The 24,042-nt window shown below is 38.4% G+C and overlaps 3 protein-coding genes across 3 annotated transcripts; all 3 read left to right on the forward strand.

The window, feature by feature from the left end:
• The first annotated feature begins 189 nt into the window (after positions 1–189).
• Positions 190–6,117, forward strand: LOC144645649 (neurexin-1b-like). The gene is made up of 5 exons (XM_078505205.1): positions 190–799; positions 1,417–1,631; positions 2,808–3,026; positions 3,549–3,983; positions 4,715–6,117. Exons 1-5 carry the CDS (start codon positions 282–284, stop codon positions 5,011–5,013), a joined length of 1,686 nt encoding a protein of 561 aa, XP_078361331.1. The 5' UTR covers positions 190–281; the 3' UTR covers positions 5,014–6,117.
• Positions 6,118–8,658: 2,541 nt separating this feature from the next.
• Positions 8,659–10,322, forward strand: LOC144646604 (uncharacterized). Its single transcript, XM_078506253.1, has 2 exons — positions 8,659–9,239; positions 9,577–10,322. The coding sequence occupies exons 1-2, from the start codon at positions 8,701–8,703 to the stop codon at positions 10,277–10,279; spliced, it is 1,242 nt and encodes a 413-aa protein (XP_078362379.1). The 5' UTR covers positions 8,659–8,700; the 3' UTR covers positions 10,280–10,322.
• Positions 10,323–10,756: 434 nt separating this feature from the next.
• Positions 10,757–21,887, forward strand: LOC144646603 (neurexin-3-like). Its single transcript, XM_078506252.1, has 5 exons — positions 10,757–12,637; positions 16,206–16,435; positions 17,265–17,784; positions 19,719–19,948; positions 20,327–21,887. The coding sequence occupies exons 1-5, from the start codon at positions 12,084–12,086 to the stop codon at positions 20,560–20,562; spliced, it is 1,770 nt and encodes a 589-aa protein (XP_078362378.1). The 5' UTR covers positions 10,757–12,083; the 3' UTR covers positions 20,563–21,887.
• Positions 21,888–24,042: the final 2,155 nt, after the last annotated feature.

Genomic DNA, 24,042 nt, shown 5'->3' on the forward strand with positions numbered 1-24,042 from the left:
GGCTCACTGAACTGCACTCCCGCCGCAGCAGTGTGAAGATAAGTACTACGTTGGATAAGATCACTCGATTAGCCAATCACAAACAAGATAAGCGATGTTGGCTCGCAGTGACGCACTGCCGCCTTGAAAGTTCGGTTTGGTTAACTTGGCCTTTTGCACGTCTGGTCAGTTATGTAGTGTAGAGTGAATTTCTTTCAAGTCTGGCGGAAAGCACGCACGTTTTACCCCGCTTTGCGCTGTAAAATTAACATGGAGCCTTCCTTGGGTGGGACGTAAGTGAAATGCTAGGAGTTGTGGTGATTTTCCAGCTCAGTTTAATTGCCGGTTCTCTGGCGGCGAGGACCGGTCTTCGGTTCTCAAAAGACCCAACGGCCTTCGCTGTTTTCAAGTCATGGAACGCGAAAACAAACGGAAACTTGACATTCCACTTCAAAACGGACAACAAGAACGGTTTTCTCGTTTACGAAGACGACAGAGGACAGTGCCAATACATTTATCTTTCACTGGCTGACGGGCGGCTCAGGTTGCGACTTAAAATGGGTAACTGCGACGAAACGCAAACTTTACTCGTCGGTCATAACCTCGCCAACGGACAATGGCATAAAGTAATTGTACAGCGAAATTACGAATGGACAACGATCACGGTGGACAACTGGACAAATAGTACGATATACAAAGGAAAAGGCAGGCAGATTCTTGGAGTTCAAAGCGATTTGTTTGTTGGTGGAATTCCTTGGTATAAACCATTCAACGACCTTTCCTTTCCAGCTATAAGATATGAAAGCATTCATTTTAACAGGTAAGTACGGCGCGTGCGTTCGCTTATAAACAACAAACGCTGCTTGGTGTGAATTTTTCTTTGATTTCCGCATAAACTTTGATTTTTCAATTGATTTTTTTAACGTGCACCTGCGAGTGAATTAGCTTGTTGATTTTCATTCGCAGTTATAGCGTTTTGATGAATAAACAGGCCCATTATTCAGACAAATAAAATGAATTAATGGCTGGATAGCGAGTAGCAGCTGCGAAAAGACATTCCGAAACTGCGAACGCAGTTAAATTATTTTAGTTTTTTTTTCTTTTAATTCTCTAAAGGAGGAAACGTCAATATTTGATTAACGCTAATCGCCTCGCCCAAAAATTACTACAGATCGATATAACCCACGCGCCGTAAGCTCAATTAAGTCCATCGCTTTTCTGCTTTTACAGCAGAATTTACCATTTTACTCGTAAGAAAAGAATTAATAAATTCATTCCGCAGAAAAAAATACACATAAATAATTTATTTTTGGAACTGAAATCCAGCCTCTCTGATGAATAATACATTACCCTTGCGTGGAATTTCATTGCTGAGTAAAATTAGCCAGCCAACACGCATTATTACAAAGAGAATTTAAAACACTTGTTGTATTTCAGTTTCGATGGATGCATAAGTGGAATAATGCATAGCAATGGAGTAAGACCTTTACGAGAAGCGCAACTTCAGAACACATCAGGGACATCACAAGGCTGTTTGGATCCTTGTTCGCAGACTGACAAGTGCGAAAATGGAGGGATATGTCGTGATGGCGTAAGTGACGTATGGTGTGACTGCAACGGCACGAGGTTTGAAGGGACCAATTGCACTGAAGGTAGGAACCTGTCCTTTACGTATGACGAGAGAGAGCGGAAGATCTTTGAACAAAATCAACGCTCTCTTTATATTTTTTTGGTTTCCACGAAGCCCAAGTCCGTTTTAGTAGGTAATTTGTTGCTAATTAGTGGTACTATTTCATTCAGCCGAAGTCAACTTTCCCACAGTTCAAAATAGTTATAAATGAAAATGAGAGCTAAAAATTTTATAAAAGACGGGTTTAAATGCTATCCTTTTGTTTTAATTTTTTTGAAATTTTTTTGAAATTTTAGCTATAAGCCCAAGGAAACGAGTAATACTTGTGGCACTGGAAAATTGACGTTTAAAACGCACCAACATGACTAGTGAGAACTGTGACTGAAATAAGAATTCACAGTTTGAAATGATTATTGATTCATCTACAGATGTATTTCGTCTCACAATTTTTTTACTAAGGCGGAAGGCGGTTAATATTATTCGAAATTTCCAAATTTCATAGATTGGAGTATAACACTTTTACGTCGAATTTGGAAAGTGACGCGTTGTTCTTCAAGACAATACTCCAGTTTCTTTAATTCACGTGCATTTTTCGATGATATAGCACGCATTTGAACATTTCCGTAAAGAAAGCAGTGTTTTTAAAGTTTCACCACTTCTGTCTAAGTCAGTGAAGTTGAAGAGTTTATCGTTTTGAATAAACTGTCAATAGTAATTTTTGATTGAAACTCAACAGTGATTTTGCTCCTTGTTCATTCATTTGTTATCAGCCGGTCTGTAGAAGAATTTTCTTTTTGAATAAAAAGAGGCGTTTTCGCTGGCAGATGGTTAACCACAAACCACATGGCTGTCTCGTGTCCAATTGTGATTGAATGCTAAAATCTCCGTACAATTAACAGACAGAAGATTCACATCTATAGTCGCTCTATACCTGACTTGAATGGTTGCTCAAGATTTTTCTCAGACTATTTCTTAGTTTAAAACCTAAATTCTCTGTATTGCCTTTTTGTAAGACTTTAATTGACAACACTACTTCTTAGCTTTCTTCCATTTTCACTGGTTTTTAATAGTTTTTCATGAAAATAGTTTTCAATGTTTTCTTATTCTGTAATATATAACACGTAATTCAATCATATTGACTACCAAGTGTATTGTTTTTAATAAACAATTCTTCTTCTTCTTCTTTATTTCTCTTTAGAAACGGCATCAATTTGGCTGAATGGAAGTGGCTATATCGTTTTCCACGTGAACCCGGCGGAGGAGAATTTTTATTCAAATTACAGTTACGTTGCGTTTCATATGAAGACGGAGAATTCTGCTGGTATAATTTTTAGCTTTCAGTCTCCATATTACAATGAATATCTGCTGATCGAGATGAAAGATGGCAAAATAAGAGTGGAGTTGGATCTAGGAGAAGGTAACGTAGACGTAAAATGATTGAGCCTGGTCCACTGAGTAGTTGAACTCTCCTTTCCCCACCCCTGGCAGTGATTTAGAGTAAGGAAGGAAAGAAGTTTGAGAGTTTGAATCTTTCTGAAAAAACTTATCTTCTTTGTATCTTGATATGTTGGAAGCGTTTAATCTTCGATAAACTTCGAACAGTTGATTCTTTGCCAAACTATACTGGTCAAGTGACGTATATTTTCATACATTACATTAGGAAGAAATCGAAAGATTTCAATACCCATAACTGGGGCACAGTTCAAATGTGGAATAGATCCACGGATTAATGACAATCAGTGTTGGCCATGGCGCATAAACAATTCTTTCTAAATGGTTTTTCATCTAGCAATAGAGGATACATTTCGAACTTAATAACACATAATGCAAAAATACTGCTTAATTGTTATTTTACAAAAATCATAGTTTTTTCTTTGCGTGCTGGCAGAGGTTGATATCTTGACCATGAATGACCCTACATCTTTAACCCCAATTTTAGGTCAACGGGTTTTATCAGGCAAAGGAGTGCATGTCAATGACGACAAATGGCATTGGGTCGAGTTCAGCAGGCGGCGCCGTGACGTCAGATTAAAAATCGATCATCGTCTCAAGGCTGCTGGCGAGATGCCGGGAAAGTCTTTTCAGCTTAACGTAGAGGGCCTGGAGCCTAAAGTTTACTTGGCCGGTGGCCCAAGGAACGTTTTCAGAAAATCTGAATCAAAACAGAACTTTAGTGGATATTTACAAGAGTTTTACTTTAGGCACATGAAGGTGTTTGACAGTATTGTTCCCACAATAACGGACAGACGATTTGTAAAAGTTGGCACTGTGATTGACGGGTCTATCATACTTGACGGCAGCGCGTCAGGGTGCTTCCCAATGGGGGACGACGAGGATGAGGACTGCAGGGGCACAGCTACTGAAACGCCAACAGGTATGACACGAGAAAGACCCTCAAGGCTCCGAAATGCTCTTTAATCAATTTAAGTACTCTGCTTATACTGGCTGTTTTTTCAAGGAACACTTTGTTCGATGTCTAGGTGTTTTGCAGAGGAGTCCGTTAACATAGTACTTGTAATAACTTTTCCCTCATCCCTCCCCGAATTTTTAAGGAGCCAAATGGTTTTTTTGTATAAAATTTTTTTTTTATAAATTTAATCCCCCCCCGGGGGTTTTTCCTTTTTAAGGAATAAGCCTCGTATGACCCTTGGATAAGCCCTGTGGAAGTCTCGTGTAAGCCTTGTGTAAGCCTCGCGTAAGCCCTGTGTTAGCCTCGTGTAAGCCCTGGGGTGTAAGCCTTGTGTACGCCTCGTGTAAGTTTCGTTTAAGCCTTGTGTTAGCCTCATATAAACCTTGTGTAAGTCTTGTGTAAGCTCAAGCTCATTCAAACTATGAATGCTAAAGCTTTTCGAACATGTGTTTTTGAAAAGAGAATGGTAAACACGTCCTCATTCCTTGAACCCTGTTTATCAATAATAATTTACAAGAAGTACGTATTTTTTTACGTCATTTTTTAAAGTTCCTGCGCATTTTTTTTTAGGTTGTTAAAAAATAAGGAATTAGTTATGTACGTAGGGAACCAAAAGCTTATTTTCAGGTTTAACATTTTTAACGCCCACTTAAGACCCTCACTTAAACTCAATGTTTTTTTTTTCATTTCAAAAGATGGCCTTATGACGTCAACAGCTCACGTATCGCCTGACGCAGGTGCCATACCCACTGGAGTCCAGGCCCACCGGTCATTGCCGCAGGTGGTTCCATTTTGGGTCATTTCCATCTTGGTGATTGTAGCGGCCATTGCTATTCTGGTGACTATATTTTTCTTGTATCGCTGGAACTCTCGCTACAGTGGCTCATTTAAACCCGAGTCTGCTTCGTCTAGCTGCGGAAATTCGCCAAAACATGGCGCTCAACCGACCGCGAAACCTCGAATTTACGTCTCAGCGCACGATGAGAAAGCGTAAGGGTGCTCTCAAATTTGAGTGTTGTGTGCTGAGTGGTGCTAATTACTATGGCAACAACAGAGGAAATCACCAGATCAGAGAGCAAGGTCCAAAATGGAATCCTTGATTACTCAGCCGATGGAAAGCTGAAAAAGTTCTTTATACCGAAACGGAGATTGTTATCAAGCATCGTTCATTGCATTTGCTTCTAGAGTGTGAATAGAAAATGGCGGCAAGTTGCTGTGCAGCTTAGCATTTGTAATTAGTTAAAGGCGTACGAGTGAGATTTGTGCCGTGTGTGGATCCATTGTGGTGTAAATTATTCTACGAGTCTTGAAAGTACATTTTGCAGCAACAATGCCTTGTTCACTTTGCTGGAGAACACGTTACTCTAAAAACGAGTATTAACGATATAAAATGAACGTTTGTAGGGCGTTAAGCCAATGATGCCGTTGTTACCAAAGATTAAGGGTACGTTATTGGACAAATTCTAAACAAGAATAGTTTCTAAGTTCCGGTTAAAGACCTTTATTATGAGTCTTTGCCACACGTTTGTTACTGATCAGGATTTTGAACATTGTTTGTTGTTACAACTTGTCAATACTTGTGCACGACTTTAGTACAAATGAAAGTAAGCGAAAACGGCAGCAAAGAAGCCAGTATTCATAATATGGCATGTTTGTACTTTGTATACAGAGAAAATCAAGATAGGATCGAGTTAGTTTAAAACTACACGCACTAAAAGTTTTTATCTACAAACTAAGAACCATTGGTTCTTTGGTATAATGTGATGATTACATGTAATTTATTTTTGCTATCATAATTAATCTTCGGAGGACACAACTGCTGACAGCCATTAACCGCAGTATACATAAAAGGGACATGAAAAGTTGTGCTGCGCTGCATGAATCAGCTACGGACTTCAACTTCTAAAGCGTGCGATGAATGTAACATGTAAAAGATATGAAAGAGCACACTTCGTGCGCTCAATTCGTGCCCACGAGAAGGACGTCTGAGATTCGATTTAAACAATTCTGCTCCTAGACTGCTGATTGGCTGTTGCGCGTCCGTTAAAACCAATCAGAGACAACACACGGATCTCTGAAGAGCCACGTCATCAGCAAGGAATTTATCAATAGCGGCGACCACCACCCCCCCCAAACCACATGCCCAAAGAAAGAAGAAGTGAATGTGAGGAGGGGAAGGGTAGGAGTCAGTTCCCAGAAACGACTATTGATCCGGAATTTTTTGGCTCGACTCTCTGAAGTCTTTGTTGTGGCATGGGTTTAAATTGAAAACGCGAAAAGAGACGTTTGTTTGCTTAGGTAATATGTATAATTTTAGCCGAAAAATCTGTGCCTCCTAACAAGCTTGCTTTTTATATTTGAGCTATGTATGGGCTAGCGCATGCTTTTTGCTTGTAAATTAAATATTAAGCGAGATATGAACATTTTACTTATTTGAAATATTGTGCGCTTAACAGAGAAGAATAAACAATAAATCGAGTATTCAAGCATTACAAATCGACTCTGTTTTCACAAATACTGAAAAATTGCAGCGGATTAGAACAGTTGCTAGGCGACTTGAGATACCCGTAATGTCTGTATGTTAACAGGACTCAAAAAACAAGCTAATAGATGTTTTTTTACAAACTTTTTTGCAGTTGAAGTGGTGCTTGTATGCTCGACGACTAATCAAAAAAAGAATAGAAATTACAGTAAAAATCAGATAGCGCATGGTGATGGTATGGGATAAAATAATAGCATAGTAAATGTGAGGCAGCTGTTACCGGCCCCATTTAGAAAACGAGAACTAATGGCATTGCGGAACGCTAAAAAGAAAACATGGGGGAAATTGATCAGGTTGAAATGCTGTTTAACTCAACTCTGATTGGTCGTGCATAGCCTCTTTACCGTTCTGCAATGTGATTGGTTGTCAGTGTCTAACTGGTTTCAGTTGCAGGAGTCGCACAGTAAGGAAACGATTCGCTGGATAGTTTTAAAATGACGTTTTTTATTTGATTCATTTTTAAAAATAAACCTCAGTTATAATGACATTATGTTTGCTTTCCTTACTTTCCAATTTCCTCCCCTTGATTAGAGAAGCACGGTGACCATAGTTATCTGCTAGAAGACTTCAAAATTCTCTAGTTGTGTGGCTTGTTGTAGAGATGATTTCTTATTCTACACAAGTGTTGAGCCACGGTCGCAAGAGAACGCAGGGAGGAAGAACGGAAGGGGAAAGAGAAGCAAGACCCCAGGAAAAAACAAACAAGGGGAGGAAACACAGGCACAAAGATACGCAAATAGAAACAAGAGCCACGCGAAGCGAACGAGACGATGAATGGACCGAGTCAGGACATACAGATGACGAAGGACGCACAAAGAAAATGAATGCAAGGGGCATGTACTCTGACTGATTGTTTTATTAGGAAAGACCATACGGTATTACAGTCATCAAATGCAAGCTAGACCTGTTTTGACTGACCGTTAAAAGCAACTACTTCAGTTCACCATCGGGTTTTTCGTCCACTGAGCGAAATAGAGGGCGGCTTTCTTATGACTGTCGACAAACCAAAACCAAAGTAATTACATCTGGCCTGGCCAATCACAACAACACAGATAAAACAATCAACCAATCAGAACTCAAACCAAACCATGTGACCAAGCGCGGGAAAACATGTAACCGGTGCCAAGCGCGGGAAACACACGCAAACCAAGCCTCGATTGATTTTGGTTTGACTCCTGTAACCATTAAAAACAAACTTATCGATTTCTCAGCAAATAAAGTCCAATTGCTTCGTCACATTTCCCGTTCTTTCCCCGATTGCAAGGTTTACTGCAAGCTTGATTGACCTTTGACGCCATTGAAGCACGGTGTGATCGGTAGTCAGATACGCCGATTACTTTGATGGGTTTGGTTAAACAAAACTCATTATTTATTATAAAAATAGTAAAGCCAAAAAACTCCTTTTATGCAAGACATAACTAACTAGCGTATTTATCTATAAGAATTTTTTCACTCGTTTTCATTGTTTAAGCGAATGAAATTTCAATAAAGCGTTTAAAAATAATGAATTAGATTTGCCTCATGACGGAACTATACAGAGACCTTGATCATTCAAAAACGATAAAAGTAAAAATGATAAAATTAAAAACTGAAGTTGTCTTCTTTTTGTTATTAAAAAGAGCCATTTTTCATTTGGAACTTGACATGTGATGTGTTTTCAAATTAAATTTTTTTCATAAGCAATATTTGTACGAAACCACAGAAATACAGTTATGAATATATAAAACTAGCAAAGAAATATAATTATAAGAGGATTAAACGTTGTCTTGGAACAGAGGTAGGAGAATTTAGACTAAAATTTTGGAAAGTTTTAAAGTCTTTGGAGATACCACAAGGGCTACATTTGTGTATTTTTTTCCGTGTTATATTGTACGCATGTGGTACCGAATTCATAAGTGCATGCAGCATAATTGCAGTCAAAAATTTTAATGAGGCCCGTAATAATCTTGAACACTAATGTTATCAGATTCTTAGCGAATCTCGTTGGTTTATGAGATGCTTTCAAAAGATAACACTCTGTCCCGCTGTAGCTCAGCAGTCCACTTCAACTGTTCAACACGAAACGTGTCACTTACAAAGACGCATTGGCGGCGAACACGTGCGTTTTGCATTGACTCCAAAGACATCTTACTCGTTTTCATGACGATGTTACTGCTTCCTGCCTTTCTATTTCTTGCGCTCTTTGTCTTAGGAGCAAGAGGAAATACTCCATCGCGAAACATAACTACTAGTTCTAGTGTTTTCTTGTCTTACAACGAATACAACTCCAACGCTGTGTACGAGGCGTGGAAGGGGCCAGGAGAGCTCTCCCTGCTTTTCAAAAGTCGCAAACCCACCGCATTTCTTGCATATCAAGATGACGGCACTTACAGTCATTTTGACCTATTTCTGATCAATGGAAAGGTCCGAGCAAGAGTAACGTTTGATAAGTGTCAATGGAAACAGCTTACAATCGAAGGAAACTTCTCTGATTCTCGCTGGCATCGGGTTCGCTTGGCAAGGCAACTCAACAATGTCACTCTGACTGTAGACGGATGTTATTCGGAATCGATTGAGTGCAACTATACGTCTTCCAAATCAGAAAAATGGCAAGCACTTTACGTGGGGAGTATTCCGTGGGAAATCAGCATGAATTCTTTGGCAAAGCCAGGCATCTTTCGTGAAACTATCGAATCTGTGTAAGTTGTGTATAAGTAAAATATCATTGATTTGTTTTCTAAAGGAAAAAAACTTATAGAATTCAGCATGATGAAGATTAACTTGTAAACACACCTAACGGATAGCGTTTTATTAAAGATTGAAGAAATATCGAAAATAATGTTTGCAAAAAATGAAATCTCAATGCGCTTATGAAAAATAAATAACTTGAAGTTTTAATACTTTACTAGGCGGTTAACAAAACCAAGTCGTCATTTCGGAGAACAATAAGCCACATGCTAGTAACGATCACGGTTTTGGTTGAGTTGTATTAACCTTTAATGAGAATTAATTCTATAATGACTTTCATTCATTCAGGTTCCAGGGATGCATTGGACACGTGACTCAAACTGCTCCTGGAGAAAGTCCCAAGCCTTTAGCGCTGCGTTCTAGCGCGTGGACTGGATCCGATTGTGGGAGAAACTGCGCGTCTGACGGGAAATGCAATCCAATAGATGAGGTAACTCGTAAAGAATGTGAATGTCCCAGGAGCGTAAACGAAGAGCTGATCTGCAAGCTTCATTCAAGCCGGTCTAACACTAATCTCGCGCACACTATCAAGGCTAGCTCATCGAGTATATCACAGTCAGCTCAAATGGTTTTCTCCAGTAAAGGAACGCCTGTTTTGAGTTCTTCGAGTCAGACGAATGTGAAAGCAACTTCTTCGTCAAAAATTGCTGGCAGCTCAACACCAACTCGCACCCAGACCGCCTCGGAGCATGCGCAAGACTCATCGGGGGTGAAAGCACAATATGTAGACGTGGTATATCTAAATCAGTCGAGCTCGGTCCCAGGTAAAGCAAGCCATTCGCAGCAACCTGCCTCAGTCCCTGCTCCTACAAGCTCGTTTTCTCTAGTTGCATTGCCTTTTAGCAAAGTTAATGTCTCTTCGCATTCTTCAGTTGACAATAACAGTTCAACAATGGCAAAGAAAAGCAAAACCGTGTGCATTCAAGGCTCCTTTATCTTGACGTGCCTTGCGCTCACAGTTGCGATTCTGAGTGATCTGGTGAACCAGTAAAGAACTTGACGTACTCTTAGCATCTAAACTTTAGAGCTACAAAGGCAGGAACAGTAGCTGAATAAACAGCTGGTAATGAAACAGCGGCAGATTGTGCTAAATACGTGCTAACTGGTGAGGGATTACTGACTGATTGTCACAGTTCGTTTTCGGCAAATCCTCGTAAAATACCCGAAGACTGAGTATCATCTGGATAGGACATGTTAATAAGCCGGAGCTTCCTTGCTGAAATCCCAGGGATAAGCCACAATTCCTGGAAACAAGGTTTCGTCAGCAAAAAGGAAACAAGGACATGATTGACATGTAACGGTGTAAGTTTACTTAGCGATTTAAATACCTCGCAGCTTTGGAGCATGGTTTGAAATTTTGGTAATTGAAAAATTGTTAAAACTCAAGAGATTAGAGCTCTTAATTAATAATGGATCTTTTTAATTCGTGAAACTCTGGAAGCTATATCTATTACATAAGCGGTATTAATATGAAGTAGTCTCGAAACGTAACTTAAAGTAACGTAACGTATTGTCAATTAACTTTCTTTTAAAAGTCCTGTCGTAAGATACGAGGTAAGGAGAAGCGTTGCGGCAACATTTAACCGTCTGAAAAAGACAAGGAGAGCACTGATTGAGCGATCTTTGGATTTTTGATAGTCTTTTAGCCCAGTTGTCCATGCATGGAGTGAAAGGGAGTCAACGGTGTAATCGTGGGCCAGCGGACAATCTTTATCACGCAGCCTCGTTGTGGATTTGTTTTTGAGACTTATGGTCATGCGTCAGTGCCATTCTCGTCTCCAGACCACTCGTTCGATTGGTCACATGATCAGCTAAACGTCATTTGAAAAACGAGTACATCTGGTGAACTACGCAGGCTACAAAAAAGTATTTTAAGAATAATTAAAGCCGAAGAAAGCTGATTTCTATCATTTAAATGTTAACATATTTATAAAAATAATTCACACTGTAAAAGATGGTCCGCATATTGATGTAACTTCAGTACGGAAAGGGAAACTAGGTCATAGTTAATTTCTAAAAAAAGATGTCGGTAATTTTAAGGCAATCAACTCAAATAATTGACAGGTATAGCGACAATGTTATAACTTTATTGTCCGTAATTTCTGGTTTTATCTGTTGGATCCCAACAATACAAATAGCCAGTAACCAAAACATCAAGTGTGAAGCTAGTTTTAATTGTATTTTATCAATGTCTTTGACCATTTATTAGGTGGAATTAACGAACACAAACACGGCTTTGGAAACCAGACACGTACAGAGCTTGGGGAAATTAAGAGAGATTTAGCTGGGGGAGATCTTGTGATAACTAAAACTTCCTCTGTCAGTGAAATAACAAAACGATTTGCGACAAAATAACCGAACGTTTAAGAAAGTAAAGATTCTACTGGTGCGATGATTTTGAAATATCTTAAAAAGTAAAGCCTGTATTTAGCTTTAGGCGATTCGCGAAATAGAATGGAGCTTGATTCAGTTCCTGCATGGAGGCTTAAAAAAGACAAGAATAAATATTGGTAATTACTTAGAAATCAATGTCAACAGTACCCCGTCTTCATACATCTGTCAAAAGACAAGGTCATTTGAATTCCAAATTCACTCATGACCGCAATCTTATCGCTTTTGAGCAGTGCTAGCTGCAAACGCCTGTTCGCGGGCATTTTCTGCAATGCGTGAGCGAAATTTTACCGAACTTGTTGAAGCTTAAATCATTGGAGCGGAATGTTCTTTGACCTTTGTTGAGTGAAGGTGAGGTGCACTGTCTGTTAAATACTTTCCAGCCACATCAGCGCTTATTTAACATGTCGAAAATCTGGCGCGCGGTACAAATCTGTTTGGTGATTACCATCTGCCATCAAATCGGTTATGGCGCGCGACTTGTTCGAAGGAACACAACAGACAACACATTGAAGTACAGCAAGTTCGCATATTCCGCGTACACTGCACTGCAATTTACCGACAATTCCACGCTAGTGTTGCGCTTCAAGACGATGAAAAAACGCGGAATGCTTTTCTACATGGATGATGGTGGCGTTAAAGAGTTCATAGACGCATTCTTGTTAAACGGACAGTTAAGACTTCGCATCACCATGGGCAGCTGTCAGGGGAAACAGAAATTTATAAACGGCTCATTCGCCGACCTCAAGTGGCACAAACTTAGTTTGGAACGAACTGCTGAGTCAGTGCTTGTCACAGTGGACAGCTCTGCTCACAGTTATGTGCTTTGTGACGGACTCAGAAAAACCGACTTCAAGAAACACGGGCCATTGTATATCAGCTACTTTCCGACTAACGAGTGGTCCCATATAAAATGGACCTTTCGTGATTCTCTACTGAGTTCCTTGACTCTTGGCGGGTAAGTTAGTTAGTAAATCAATAAGGGTTACTATAGGAATTCAGAAAATAAGCTTGTTGTTTGAAATATACTGACCAAAGTTTTCAAATACAATATCTCAATTTTACTGTTAAGGGTTTTTCTTTTTTGAGGATATTACATCATAACCACCTTGACAGAAGACAACCGCATTGATTGTGGTTGGAGAAAGAAAGATGGGAAAAAGCTCTGTTTAAATTAAAAGTTAGTTTAGCCTTGAGCAATAATTACCGATTTTACATTGAAAAGTCTTGGTGTTTCACACGGTAAAAAAGCGAACCTGAAGAGCTTACAAAATTGGCTGTCCTTTTCTGGCATAAATCATTAACATTTTACAACTTCGCATTATACTTAATTGTTTTAATACTACACTAAACCCTGTTTCCCTCCTCTTTAAAGAAAAGAAATCTAAATTTGAGAAAAATAAATTTCAAAGATTACTTCATTTTGCAAAACTGACATTAAAAAATAAACAGTACCATTTATGTACAGTGTGAATCCCGATAACTCGAACCTTCAAGGGAAATTATCGGGGTTTCGAGTTATTGAGGGCAAAATTAGTAAGAAAATGACCTGGAGGGGAATCGAAAAAGGTTCGAGTTATTGAGGGTTCGAGTTGTCGGAATTCAACTATATGTATACATAGTACGGTTTTTTGCCGGCTAAAATGTTACAAATGAATGTTTGATTCTGGGGGTAGCTGGGAGTGTAAGGGTTAAATGTTGTCACAGACAGCCTCTAAGTTGCACTGGCAGCCATATAGGTCAGTTGTTAACAATGTAGAAAAAAGCAAAAACACGATCCTTAAATTGGTGAGCTCACGGTGAGTATCGTGTCATTATTTGTCTCTCTCCACCATTCACAATAATTTCATTTACTCTGTCAAGAAAGAAGGATGAACATAGAAGGAAGAAATATAGACTTGACTGAACATGCGATTCGGAGAATGATTGCGGAACTTGAGTAAAGTGACGAAGTTTTGTGTGTTTGGGAATCTGACCGTCAAACACACGGAATGGGGTAACCGTAATTTCCTCGTTGCTCTTCGTTGACCTTCGTTTGTTACTAACATGCATTGAAGTCCATTGGCCAAGGTTTTGCCATCACTGATAGGATCTTGTAACTCTATTCCCTAAGCAGCCTCAGTATCCAGTTTTATTCAAGCAATGGTTAAAGGTGACGTCAGTCCGTGAAGTATTACTCACAGCCAAAAACTCAGCTTTTCTTCTGGTCCCAATTCTTAGGCAATATATGGTTTTCGGCTACAAAACAAAATACAACTTTTAGTGATTACATAAATCGGTGGAAGTCAGTATCAGATCGAAGTTAAGAAAAGCGCTGGCAGATAGCAATTCGACTGCACCTGTTTGTCAGATCATGGCGGATGTGATAGGAATGCAAAGATGGTAGAAAATACTGAACCAAGTTTAAATTTGTACATCCTCGGAGACTCAGGGGCAGTTAGCGGGAATTTTTTTTTTTTTTTTTTTTTTTTTTTTTTTTTTTTTTTTTTTTTTTTGGGGGGACCCCCCCCCCCCCCCCCCCCCCCCCCCCCGCGAGGGAAGGCTAAATGGGCGAAAAAACTTTTCACATGCAAAACGTTATTTTACAGTTATCATTATCATGTTTGTTAGGATTTATTTAGCAATCCCGTGCACCATTCTATAACCACTGAAATCGAGGACGGATGTGTTCTGGGCCAAAATTAATCGTTATATTATTTATCATTATTATTAACATGGCGTATAATTCGTCACCAGGGGGAGATTGGGCACCAACTTTTAGCATTTTATATAGGAAACCTGGAATCGTTTGGATAAGTAGCGTAATCGGTCCGCTGCTTTCCAGTGGCAACCTTTGACCAACCATAGCCCACTTTAATTTAATAACCAAATGATCCCAGAACTCCTAGTGCCAAAACTTGATGCTCAGTCTCACTGAAGTTTATCTGGCTCAAATCAAGCCCTGACCCCACCCTTTGCAAGATGCAATATCCTATCTAAAAATAAACTGAGAAATCCTTCTTGTTGATCTGTTTGTCACTTCTGTAGTAATTATTTTAGTTTCGATTTAGTTGCAATGAGATCAATGCTAGCTAGCACTAAAGCAAGGCTTAACTTGCCTAAGTTATTACCCATGCGCAGTGCTTGTTGAACCAACTCCCGGGCTCCCATATATTTTTATATTTTACTTTATTATCGTGTCTAAAAATTTTTTAGCTGGGGGGAAAAGTCCCTCTAAAATAAATAAACACTTTTTTTTTTTTTTTTTTTTTCTTTTTAGCAAAAAAGGCGCCTAAAAATATGGCTCAGGATTCAGGTTCATTTGAACTTGCAAGCTGTATTCTTGCTCATAATGCTAGGAAAATGTGTAAAAGTAAAGTGCTTATTTATGCAATGTTCACAGTGCTAATTCTGTTTAATAAGAGGTAGTTGTTGTAGTAAATAAAACGGCGATAGAATTTGCGGTAAAGATTATGTTTGGGTGCTTTCTAAGTTCAGACTAAAATATTCATTTTAAGGCAGACTGAAATATTCATTTTAATGAGATTGCATAGAACGACTTCTCATCAGACAGAAACTGGGTTATGCTAAATGCAATCCAATTCAATTATGTTCAGTTTTTTGAACACTATCTAAACTTTTTCCGGCTTCTTTGTGTTGCCTTTGAGTTTTTCGATCGATATCACTATGTATAGTGTGCATGTCACAGAATGTAGCCCATTTATAACATTTGAGGGGAAGTCACTTTCAGGCTCACAGGACAGGTCCGGAAGTTTACCCCTACAGTGTATTGAAAAGTGAGAGCTCTTGGCTTTCCGTGGCGTAGTTTGACTAAACGCGCCAAAACATAACCACGTGCATGACCTGGCCTTAACAAAGAAGACGAAATGACAAAATCAATCGAGTTCGAGATCTCGTAACTGATATCACTGAAATTCAACAGTTTTAGAGTGTTTTTTTTTTTTGTTTTTTTTAAATTGGAGGAAATCGCTCACAAATTTGGGAAATCAACCAATCAAAATAAGCAGTGGCAAAGGGGGAAAAAATTTTTCTTGGAAGGGGGGGGGAAAACCGCTGGGGTAAGCGCGGGAAAACAAGTAGCCCGTGGCAAGCGCGGGAAAGTCTTGTTTTTGGTTTTGCACCCGATTGGCCACATATACCTTTAAATTTGCTCTGATTGGCTAGAAATGTTACACTAGATTTACAGAGCGGCTGAGCCGTTAAGAAAACGTAAAACTAACTGCGTTGGGTAAGGCCAACTGAAGTACCATGCGGAAGTCGCACGAAGACTATTTTTGTTTTTTAAGAAATACGCAATTTGTACCTCTATACTTTAAGTTACACGAATTCGTTTCAAAGGGATATACGATTACCCTTGCAGCCTTTAGAAAATTTAATTCTTTGTGCTGAAGTATATCAAAACAACAGCTGACAGCGGACCCACAACAAGGGACCTGTAGAGATAAATAATGAAAAGCACATGGCGAGAAGAAAGTCAATAATATGCGATAAGTTCAATTCGACAAATTTGCTTATTTTATTCGCAGATTCGAAGGCTGTATGAAAACTCCAAAGTTCGCTACAGGCGACAAAAAGTACCGTAAAGCTCGTCTGTTGAAAAGCGAGCGAACCATGCAAGGCTGCCGTGACGCGTGCAAAGATCCCAGTTTTGGCGGGAAACTGAAATGCCACAATGGCGGGAAATGCGTGAACAAGATCGTGAGAAGAGAGTGCGACTGCAGGGGAACTGGGTTCAACGGTCCAAACTGCTCTCGGGGTAAGAGAAATTTGCTGGGCTTATGAACTTCTTAAATGGTGTAGAAAACTAAAAATTAATATATAATAACTAAATAAATAATGGTCGTAGTAATATTCAATTACGTTATTAAAAGAAAATATGGTTTACCTTGTATGTGATCATTTGGTACTTTGGCCTTCCATTTGAAGTGAAACTTATTGGAACCAAATTATTAAAGCAAAGTGAAGTAGTTAGAAATGAGCTTTCTTCCTCGTTAAGGTGCGCAAATGTTTGTTTTGTTTTCCGTCAGTGTAGGCTCGTCCATGAGTCACTGAAATAAGAAAAGAAATCACTAAACACCATCAATGGAAAAACTAGAGAACTGATTTGATGTTCACGCTTCCTGCAATACCAAGAAAAGAAAAGAAAATATGAAAAATTGTTAAGACTGACTTACTTCGCGGTATGTCTTGAATACTGTTCAGTCATACGAAATTAATGCCTTTATTCGACTTTCAATTTGCATACGAAGCTTGTCTGATAAGAATCTCGCATTGCAACCATTCAGCACACCCGTTAACAAATGAAACTAAATCAAATTGTGGTTTTGTGACGAGATGAGCGATTCTTTGTTCATTTTTATTTCATTTGGTGTTGAATAAACTCTCTGCATTTCATTTGTCTGGAAAGACTGACTACTTGCGTATCACTTCAGCTTAATTGCGACTGTGATACGCACGGATTTGATGCAAGGCTGTTATTAACCGAAAGCGAATCGAATTTGACCAAATTACTTAGTGTGAATATTATCTACGTATCAGTAACATGCTGAGGCTTTTAAGCGTGTTTGTACTTTTTTGCACGTTAGTTGCACTTGTGGACTCCACAGCGGGATTACGATTTAACGAGGATTCCAAAGGTTCTTACGCCGAGTTTACAGGCTGGCCCATGCATGAAAGCAGCGAGTTGCAGTTTTACTTCAAAACAGGTTCACGAAAATCCGCCATACTCCTCTACCAGGACAACGGTGTCAATGGTTACACGAAAGATTTCCTCGAAGTATCTCTGGTAAAAGATGGCCACGTTCGGCTTCGACTCCGAGGAAACGGATGTTCTAAAGATTACCTTTACGTACGTCGAAATTTCACTGATAATTCTTGGCACAAGTTGACAATTTCACGACATGGTTTTCATCTGAACATGAGCGTGGATAACGTCTCGACTGAAGTCATCACTTGCAAAGATCCTCCACGTTTCACTGGACGATATGGTAAAGCACAGAGTTCCCTTTTCATGGGAGGAATTCCACTCGAAGATTCCCAGGGAAATCCTACCAATGGGAAATGGTCCCTGACGGGCTTATTCCGCAAAGTAGGTCAGGAAAGCAGGTGAGAAATGGTAAAATGCCAGTTGAGACGTGAGAGTGTTTCTTGAAACTGTTGGATTTTTGAATAAGAGTGTAAATTAATTGGAAGCTTTTTTCTTTCGTCCTTTTCAAGGCCGTAGCCGTTTTGAGGCAAACCGAGGCGCTTGCCCAGTCATTTCGTTTCTTGTTGCTTTTTTATAGGGGAAAGTATTATCTAGGAAGAGAATTTAAATTGCCTCAGTCATATTTTTTCCGGCTACAGCCCTGCTTTCTGTCATTCTGAAATTTACATCGAATATATTTTTTTAATCAAATTTCTGCAGAATATTGACTGTATTTATGTAGTAGGACAAGTAATTCTTATTCTAATGCCATGTGATTATTTGAGATCCCCACAGATAGCATCTTGATTTACGGGCATGAAATAGACAAATGTCTCTTCTGAACAGCTGTCAACTGAGACGAATTCTCGCAGCACTAAAACACTGAGATTCGGTTCTAGAACTTTAAAAACTTTAGGCGAGAAGTTGATTTTCATAGTGGTAATTAGTAATATCTATAGGCAATTCACAAATACTCGTACTTTAGAATTGATTTCCACAATTTCACTATAAATTATTAAAGAGAAGAATTGTAAATATTTTTCATCTTGGCCTTGACTTATTTTGAATACTGTTGTATATAAATTATGAAGAGATATTACCTTTACATCCATGTTTTACGGAGTGCATAAGTTTGTTCATGTGGAGCATAAATTTTTTGCAACTTTTAATGTTTTAAATTAAAATAATATGGTCACCGCGTGTCTGGAGAAAGGAAAACCACTGGCAAAATTTCAATGATTTTACGCAGGAAAACCAGGGGTAGCAAACCACAGAACGCCCAGACAAAGAAAGAATTCATAGTACATTCCAAATTAATAATAAAATAAGCACTAGTACGGTAAACCACGATCGTTCATTTCAGTAGGAGAAGAAAATTATGAATGATCGCCCTATTTTTGCCTCGAGAGACGTGCCACGAGGTTATGTGGGGACTTTTTGCATTTCAATGTAAGATTTCTTCGAATTTCTAATGCAATATTACACTAAAATTCCTAATGTAAGATTCCTGTGATTCAAGAGGGAAAATTACATTAAAATTCTTTGGATTCTGGCGCGTTAATACAGTCGCGGTGGTTGGGGCTACTGAACGATTTAAGTAAAATAATGACCTGCGTCAACGTTCTTACGACGACATTGCACCCTTTGTGACACAATTCTAACCTGTGTGAAAAGCTATTTAAGAAACCAACACAAGGGTCTTAAATACGGGAGAAATCAAGTGTAACTCGGCAAAAAATGGCCACGTAGAAAACAAGGGAAAGTACACCCGGGCAGTTAGAAAGGACCAATACAAAGTATTACAGAAATAAAAGAGGGGAGTTACAGTTGATAAGAAACCTGGCCCATGGGCCCTCATTTAGGAGGGCTTATTGTCGAAAGGATGTTTGTGTCCATGATTTAAGGGGGCTTATTTATGAGGGAGGGGCTTATTTTCGGAACTTCGCGGTTTCTAGACAGGTGTAGAGAAGTTTGTTTTTTATTTTTATTGTTTTTTAAAGGGCCTATTATTTGATTTTTGGATAACCGGGGTTTTTTTAGGGGATAAAGGGTGAATTGGCAGCTTTCAGAAAAAACATTGAACAAGGGGAGTCGGAGATAAAAGTATTTTTGAGCTATTTTGAGCTAAGAGATTCGTTGAAAAGCCGGTGTTAAACGCGCAAAATAGTTGCTTGTCCCAGTTAGTTTTGTCCAACATTGTGGTTAACTGAATTTGTGGCTTACTGAATTTTCTAATAAATGATGATGATGATGATGATGATAAAATCGATCACTTTTCCATACAATTGTCAGTAACATTATTTCACCGACAACTGCAAATACGACAGTACTGTTTTCTATTCGCCATTTACAGCTGGTTTCAAGGATGCATTGCTCTTCTGAGATACAGCAGTGAAGCCAAACCATTTGAGAATGTCAAACTACTGCGGTCACACGGCGTGTGGGGAAACTGCAGCGGCGAGGCGTGTTCAAGTGCAGAACAGAACAAGTGTAAACACGGAGGCCTCTGTGTTGATCTGGTGGTGAAGACCGAGTGCGATTGTGAGGGGACTGGGTATTATGGTCGCTTTTGTGAACGATCAGGTAACCAGGATACGCACAACACTTTAGTGTTTATAAGAAAAATGAATGTACCTTATTTCCTAGGTTGGGGGGGGGGGGGGGGAGCTGAGACACAGTCCCAGCTCCACTGATTTTTATTTGTGATTCACAGTCCCAGTGACCCAAATCTCATTTTTCAATGAAAATTTGCCCAAATCCCAGTTCTCATTTTACCCCTTCAGGCACCTCGCTGAAACAACTCAAATTCTCAAATTTCAACATTGATCTTCTAGTTAACAGAACAGTTAATTTGGTGCCTTTGTACGGCATGGAAAAATTTTAATAGCCATACCAAGACGATAGAAAGTACCAGCAAAGACAACTGTAGATTAAAGATGTTGTATATTGTTTCGTCTTTAGTGAACCAGATATCGACAACAACTTCAAATACCAGGAGCACATCCGTCACGTCTGCACCAGTTAACACCGGGACGAGTAAAAACAACAACGACAACAATCCAGGTGAAACCAAGGGTGAAGCTACAGCAAGGGAAAACAAAAAGGCTCGTAATGGTGTATCGTCTCTCGTCGTTTCGCCTGGATGGTGCCTTTTTCTCTCAATGGCATCTTTGCTCATGCGCATTACTGCAGCATGATATTGACAGGTGTCGCTCTGCTGATAGCTTGCGTCGTTGGAGACGTGCTTTAGCCAGCAGTTCTTAAGCAACAGTTGGTGACTTAAAATTAACGCAGGATATGGTTTAAGAGAAGGGAGAACGTTGAATAAATTTATGTCAAGACTGAGTCGAAGCGGAAGTGAGACTGTGGGAAGAAAACTTATAAATATTTATAGAAATAATTGTTTTCAGTAATTAAAAATTTTAAGCCGCCCGATTTCCTTTATTTCTTAGCCTGGTCTCTATTCTGATAAAACTTAATAAGTTTCCACTATCTTGTTGATAACTCAAGAAAAGCTTGCTCAAGGCAATTAATGATAAAAATAAAATTAATTAATATATATTTAACCAAGGAATTCCTTCATCTGTATTTAAATTTAACAACAGATTTCCGCAGAAAAAGTACAATAGTGATAATTTATGAACTGATATATAGTAGGAGCCCTCCTGTAGATAGCTATACATCAATAATCAGAAACCCCTTATGAGTTCGGATGTATCCAATGTAATTCTGTGTTCTATGTTAAATATTGCTGGAGTAATAATTACTTGTTTGCCTTTTGATAAACTGGTATCTAAGTACGAAGTAATAATATACGTAAAACGGATCGAGAATTTCAATCACGACTGATTGATGTTTATATGTGAAAATTCAATTCAGATTCAGTTTTGTAAAACCTTTCAAGGTTCAGATACACGAAGGTGCACTGTTGAAAGAATGCTTTGATTTACAAAAATGTGATAACGATTTACAAAAATATCAGAAACATATTAAAGGAGCATTGACAAAATGAGTAAAAATCGCCAATTCTTTAGTCACTGACTAATTTAAAGGATTTTATGGCAGTTTGTACGTAAAAAGTTGTTCCTCTTTAGCACAAATCCTCAGCAAGAGTTTTGCAAGGCTAAAGCACTCGCGTGAAATGCAAAAGAACAAAGATAAAATGTAAATCACATTTGTCGGGAGGTAGGAAGAGCAAGGTCCCATTTCATAATGCACCTTCGTGTTAAGTGAGAGTGGTCTGGTAATTCAACTGTTTAGCTTTAGGAACAGAACCACCCAGCAGAGCAAGGTTTGTTCTATTAGATGTGGTTTTCGTCGTGGTAAAATTGTTGATTGCCCAAAAGACTCGAAGGGATCGCCGTAGACTTTCTAAAAGTCGAGCTCGATTTTTAAGAAGTAGGATCGCTGCAAAAAAAACTTTTTTTGATCATGACTTGATAATTTTGAATAAAATTCAACTTATCCTGTCACTAATAGAAATAACTGTTTTATTGAAATAAAACGTCTTTGTACTTCCATCTCGTATGTGTATCTTTCTTCTTATAAAAGCTTTGTAGCGTAAATAATTTTACAATCCTTGTCTTGCTTGCAAAGTTTTATTGTGACGTCACACCCGTACTTCCCCCAGTTCTTGCAAAATGAATTTTTATTTTTTAGTTAGTATATCAAGTTTATATAGAAATAAAAGGGGTAAATCAAAAAAAATAAAGAAATAATTTTAAAAAAAAAATTTTTTAAAAAAAAACATGGAGAAATAGCAACCTAGCTGACCAAATCGCGGGCTCAACCAACTGTCAACTATCAGATACCATTTTGGCTCAGTCGTAAGATTTATTCTCATTGGATCGCCATTTCTTTAATGTTTAATGTTAGCTTTAAGAATTTGGTACTACATTAAGAAACTAAAGAACTCTTAAGTTGGTGATTTCTTTTACTCTCATCATATTAAAGCTGTTTCTTGCTTCTATTGCCCCATTATTTCTTGCTTCTATACATCTATTGTTATTTGTGATTACATATCTTTTGACGACTAACTTATAAAGTGGGCGCATCAGATCTTCCTTAATTCTCCTTTTGTTCAAATTAGCGGCCATGCGACTAGAAAATAAACACCAGTGTAAGCCCGCTTACTACTACAGCATATGTCGTTCTTCCAGACCTCCACCTGTATTTTCCTCGCCTTTAAAGGAACTGTGTAAGGATTTTAGCCAGAATTAGACAAAGGAAAATGGCCACCAAGTTAAGTAAAATATAAAAAATTAATTTAAAATAATAAAAAAAAATTTTAATAGAAAATAAAAAAGGAGGAGGGGGAAAAAAAAAAAATTTTTTTTTTCATTTCCCCCCCGGGGGGGGGGGGGGGGAAAAAAAAAAAAAAAAATGACTTGAGAAACCGATTTTTTTGTAAAAACAACAAGAGAAGCAATAAATAGCGTCACAAAATTTGTTTTACGCGATTTTACGTGATTGGTCAAAGTTTGTTGGAAACTCAGTGAATGGCCAACAGTTTAGCAAAGCTTAGTCCATTGTGCATCTTATATATATATTTTTTTGTATTTGGATGGATGACCTCAAGTCGAGTGGTAGACAGTTTAATAAACGCGGAAACTTTCATCTTCTTTAATGAGTTTTTATTCAATCCTCTGTTAATAGTTACGACTTAAAAATTGAGACAGCAAACCACTTTTAAAAAAATAATAGTTGAAGCGGCAACTGAAACAGCATAACCACAATTTCAGCTGACATAGTAAATAAAACAGTTGACGGTAAAACAGGTGTATTTTATAAAATACGTGCTGGGTTGACTGCAAAACACAACACGATAACCGCTTTTATCAGAACTGAAGTTTATTTTTGGCACAAATATAGCTCTTCAGTTCTGTCTTTATTGTGGAACGTTTATTCTATCAGAATAAAAAGAGGAATTGTGGATTGACATGAATAAGCCGTAATTACTAGGATTTCTTTTGTTTATAGTTAAAGAAGGTTTATTCAAATCAGCTGAAAGAGAAGTGGCGATTCTTCTCTTGGGTTTTATAATTGGCGTTTTTTTTTAATAATAACGCTTATTGTCAAGAGTCAAATGGTCCGTAAATTTTAATCAACAACGTAAGGACATGGAGGATTTTTTCCCGTCGCTTGCATGCAACGAGTGCAAAGGTTAATTTTTTGTCGCCAACCGTCAGCATTGTCAGGGGAGGTCAGGGAAATAAACCGCGAAATGCTTATGTTCTGAGCAGTCTCCCCTCCCCCATATTTTTAAAGACCCTTGTTTCAGGGTGGACGAAAGGCATAAGTTATGCCTCGTATTAAGTGACATTTGTGTTCGATTTCTTGTTATAACTGAAAAATCGTAACATTTGAATAGTCGACCTTATTTGCTGTGTTTGTATAAATTACAAACATCGATATTATAATGCTGCTCAAAGTAATTTTCGTTTTAAACGTTTATATACCAATCAAACTATTACAATTATTACGAGATTCATGAATCGAAGATAGAGAGCTCAGTGAAATGGATGAGTCGTTTTAACATTACTCATTCTCCCTTTTTGTTTATGTTTTGTGAATTTTGAATGCGCCTCCAGCTAGATCGAAATTTAAAATAACTCGGAGCAATAATCATTATAACTATTCCAAGTTCAATACTACACAACTTTGTCGCAATTCAAACG

This window comes from Oculina patagonica, chromosome 3, assembly GCF_052425735.1.
Source record: "Oculina patagonica isolate OP01 chromosome 3, crgOcupat, whole genome shotgun sequence".
Classification (NCBI taxonomy): Eukaryota; Metazoa; Cnidaria; class Anthozoa; order Scleractinia; family Oculinidae; genus Oculina; species Oculina patagonica.

Coding starts and splice junctions, on each gene's coding strand:
- LOC144646604 (XM_078506253.1), top strand. CDS start 8,701: ATGACGATGTTACTGCTTCCTGCCTTTCTATTTCTTGCGCTCTTTGTC. Junction 9,240..9,576: donor CGTGAAACTATCGAATCTGT/GTAAGTTGTGTA, acceptor TCATTCATTCAG/GTTCCAGGGATGCATTGGAC.
- LOC144646603 (XM_078506252.1), top strand. CDS start 12,084: ATGTCGAAAATCTGGCGCGCGGTACAAATCTGTTTGGTGATTACCATC. Junction 16,436..17,264: donor CGGTCCAAACTGCTCTCGGG/GTAAGAGAAATT, acceptor TTTGCACGTTAG/TTGCACTTGTGGACTCCACA. Junction 19,949..20,326: donor TCGCTTTTGTGAACGATCAG/GTAACCAGGATA, acceptor TTTCGTCTTTAG/TGAACCAGATATCGACAACA.
- LOC144645649 (XM_078505205.1), top strand. CDS start 282: ATGCTAGGAGTTGTGGTGATTTTCCAGCTCAGTTTAATTGCCGGTTCT. Junction 800..1,416: donor GAAAGCATTCATTTTAACAG/GTAAGTACGGCG, acceptor GTTGTATTTCAG/TTTCGATGGATGCATAAGTG. Junction 3,027..3,548: donor GGAGTTGGATCTAGGAGAAG/GTAACGTAGACG, acceptor CCCCAATTTTAG/GTCAACGGGTTTTATCAGGC.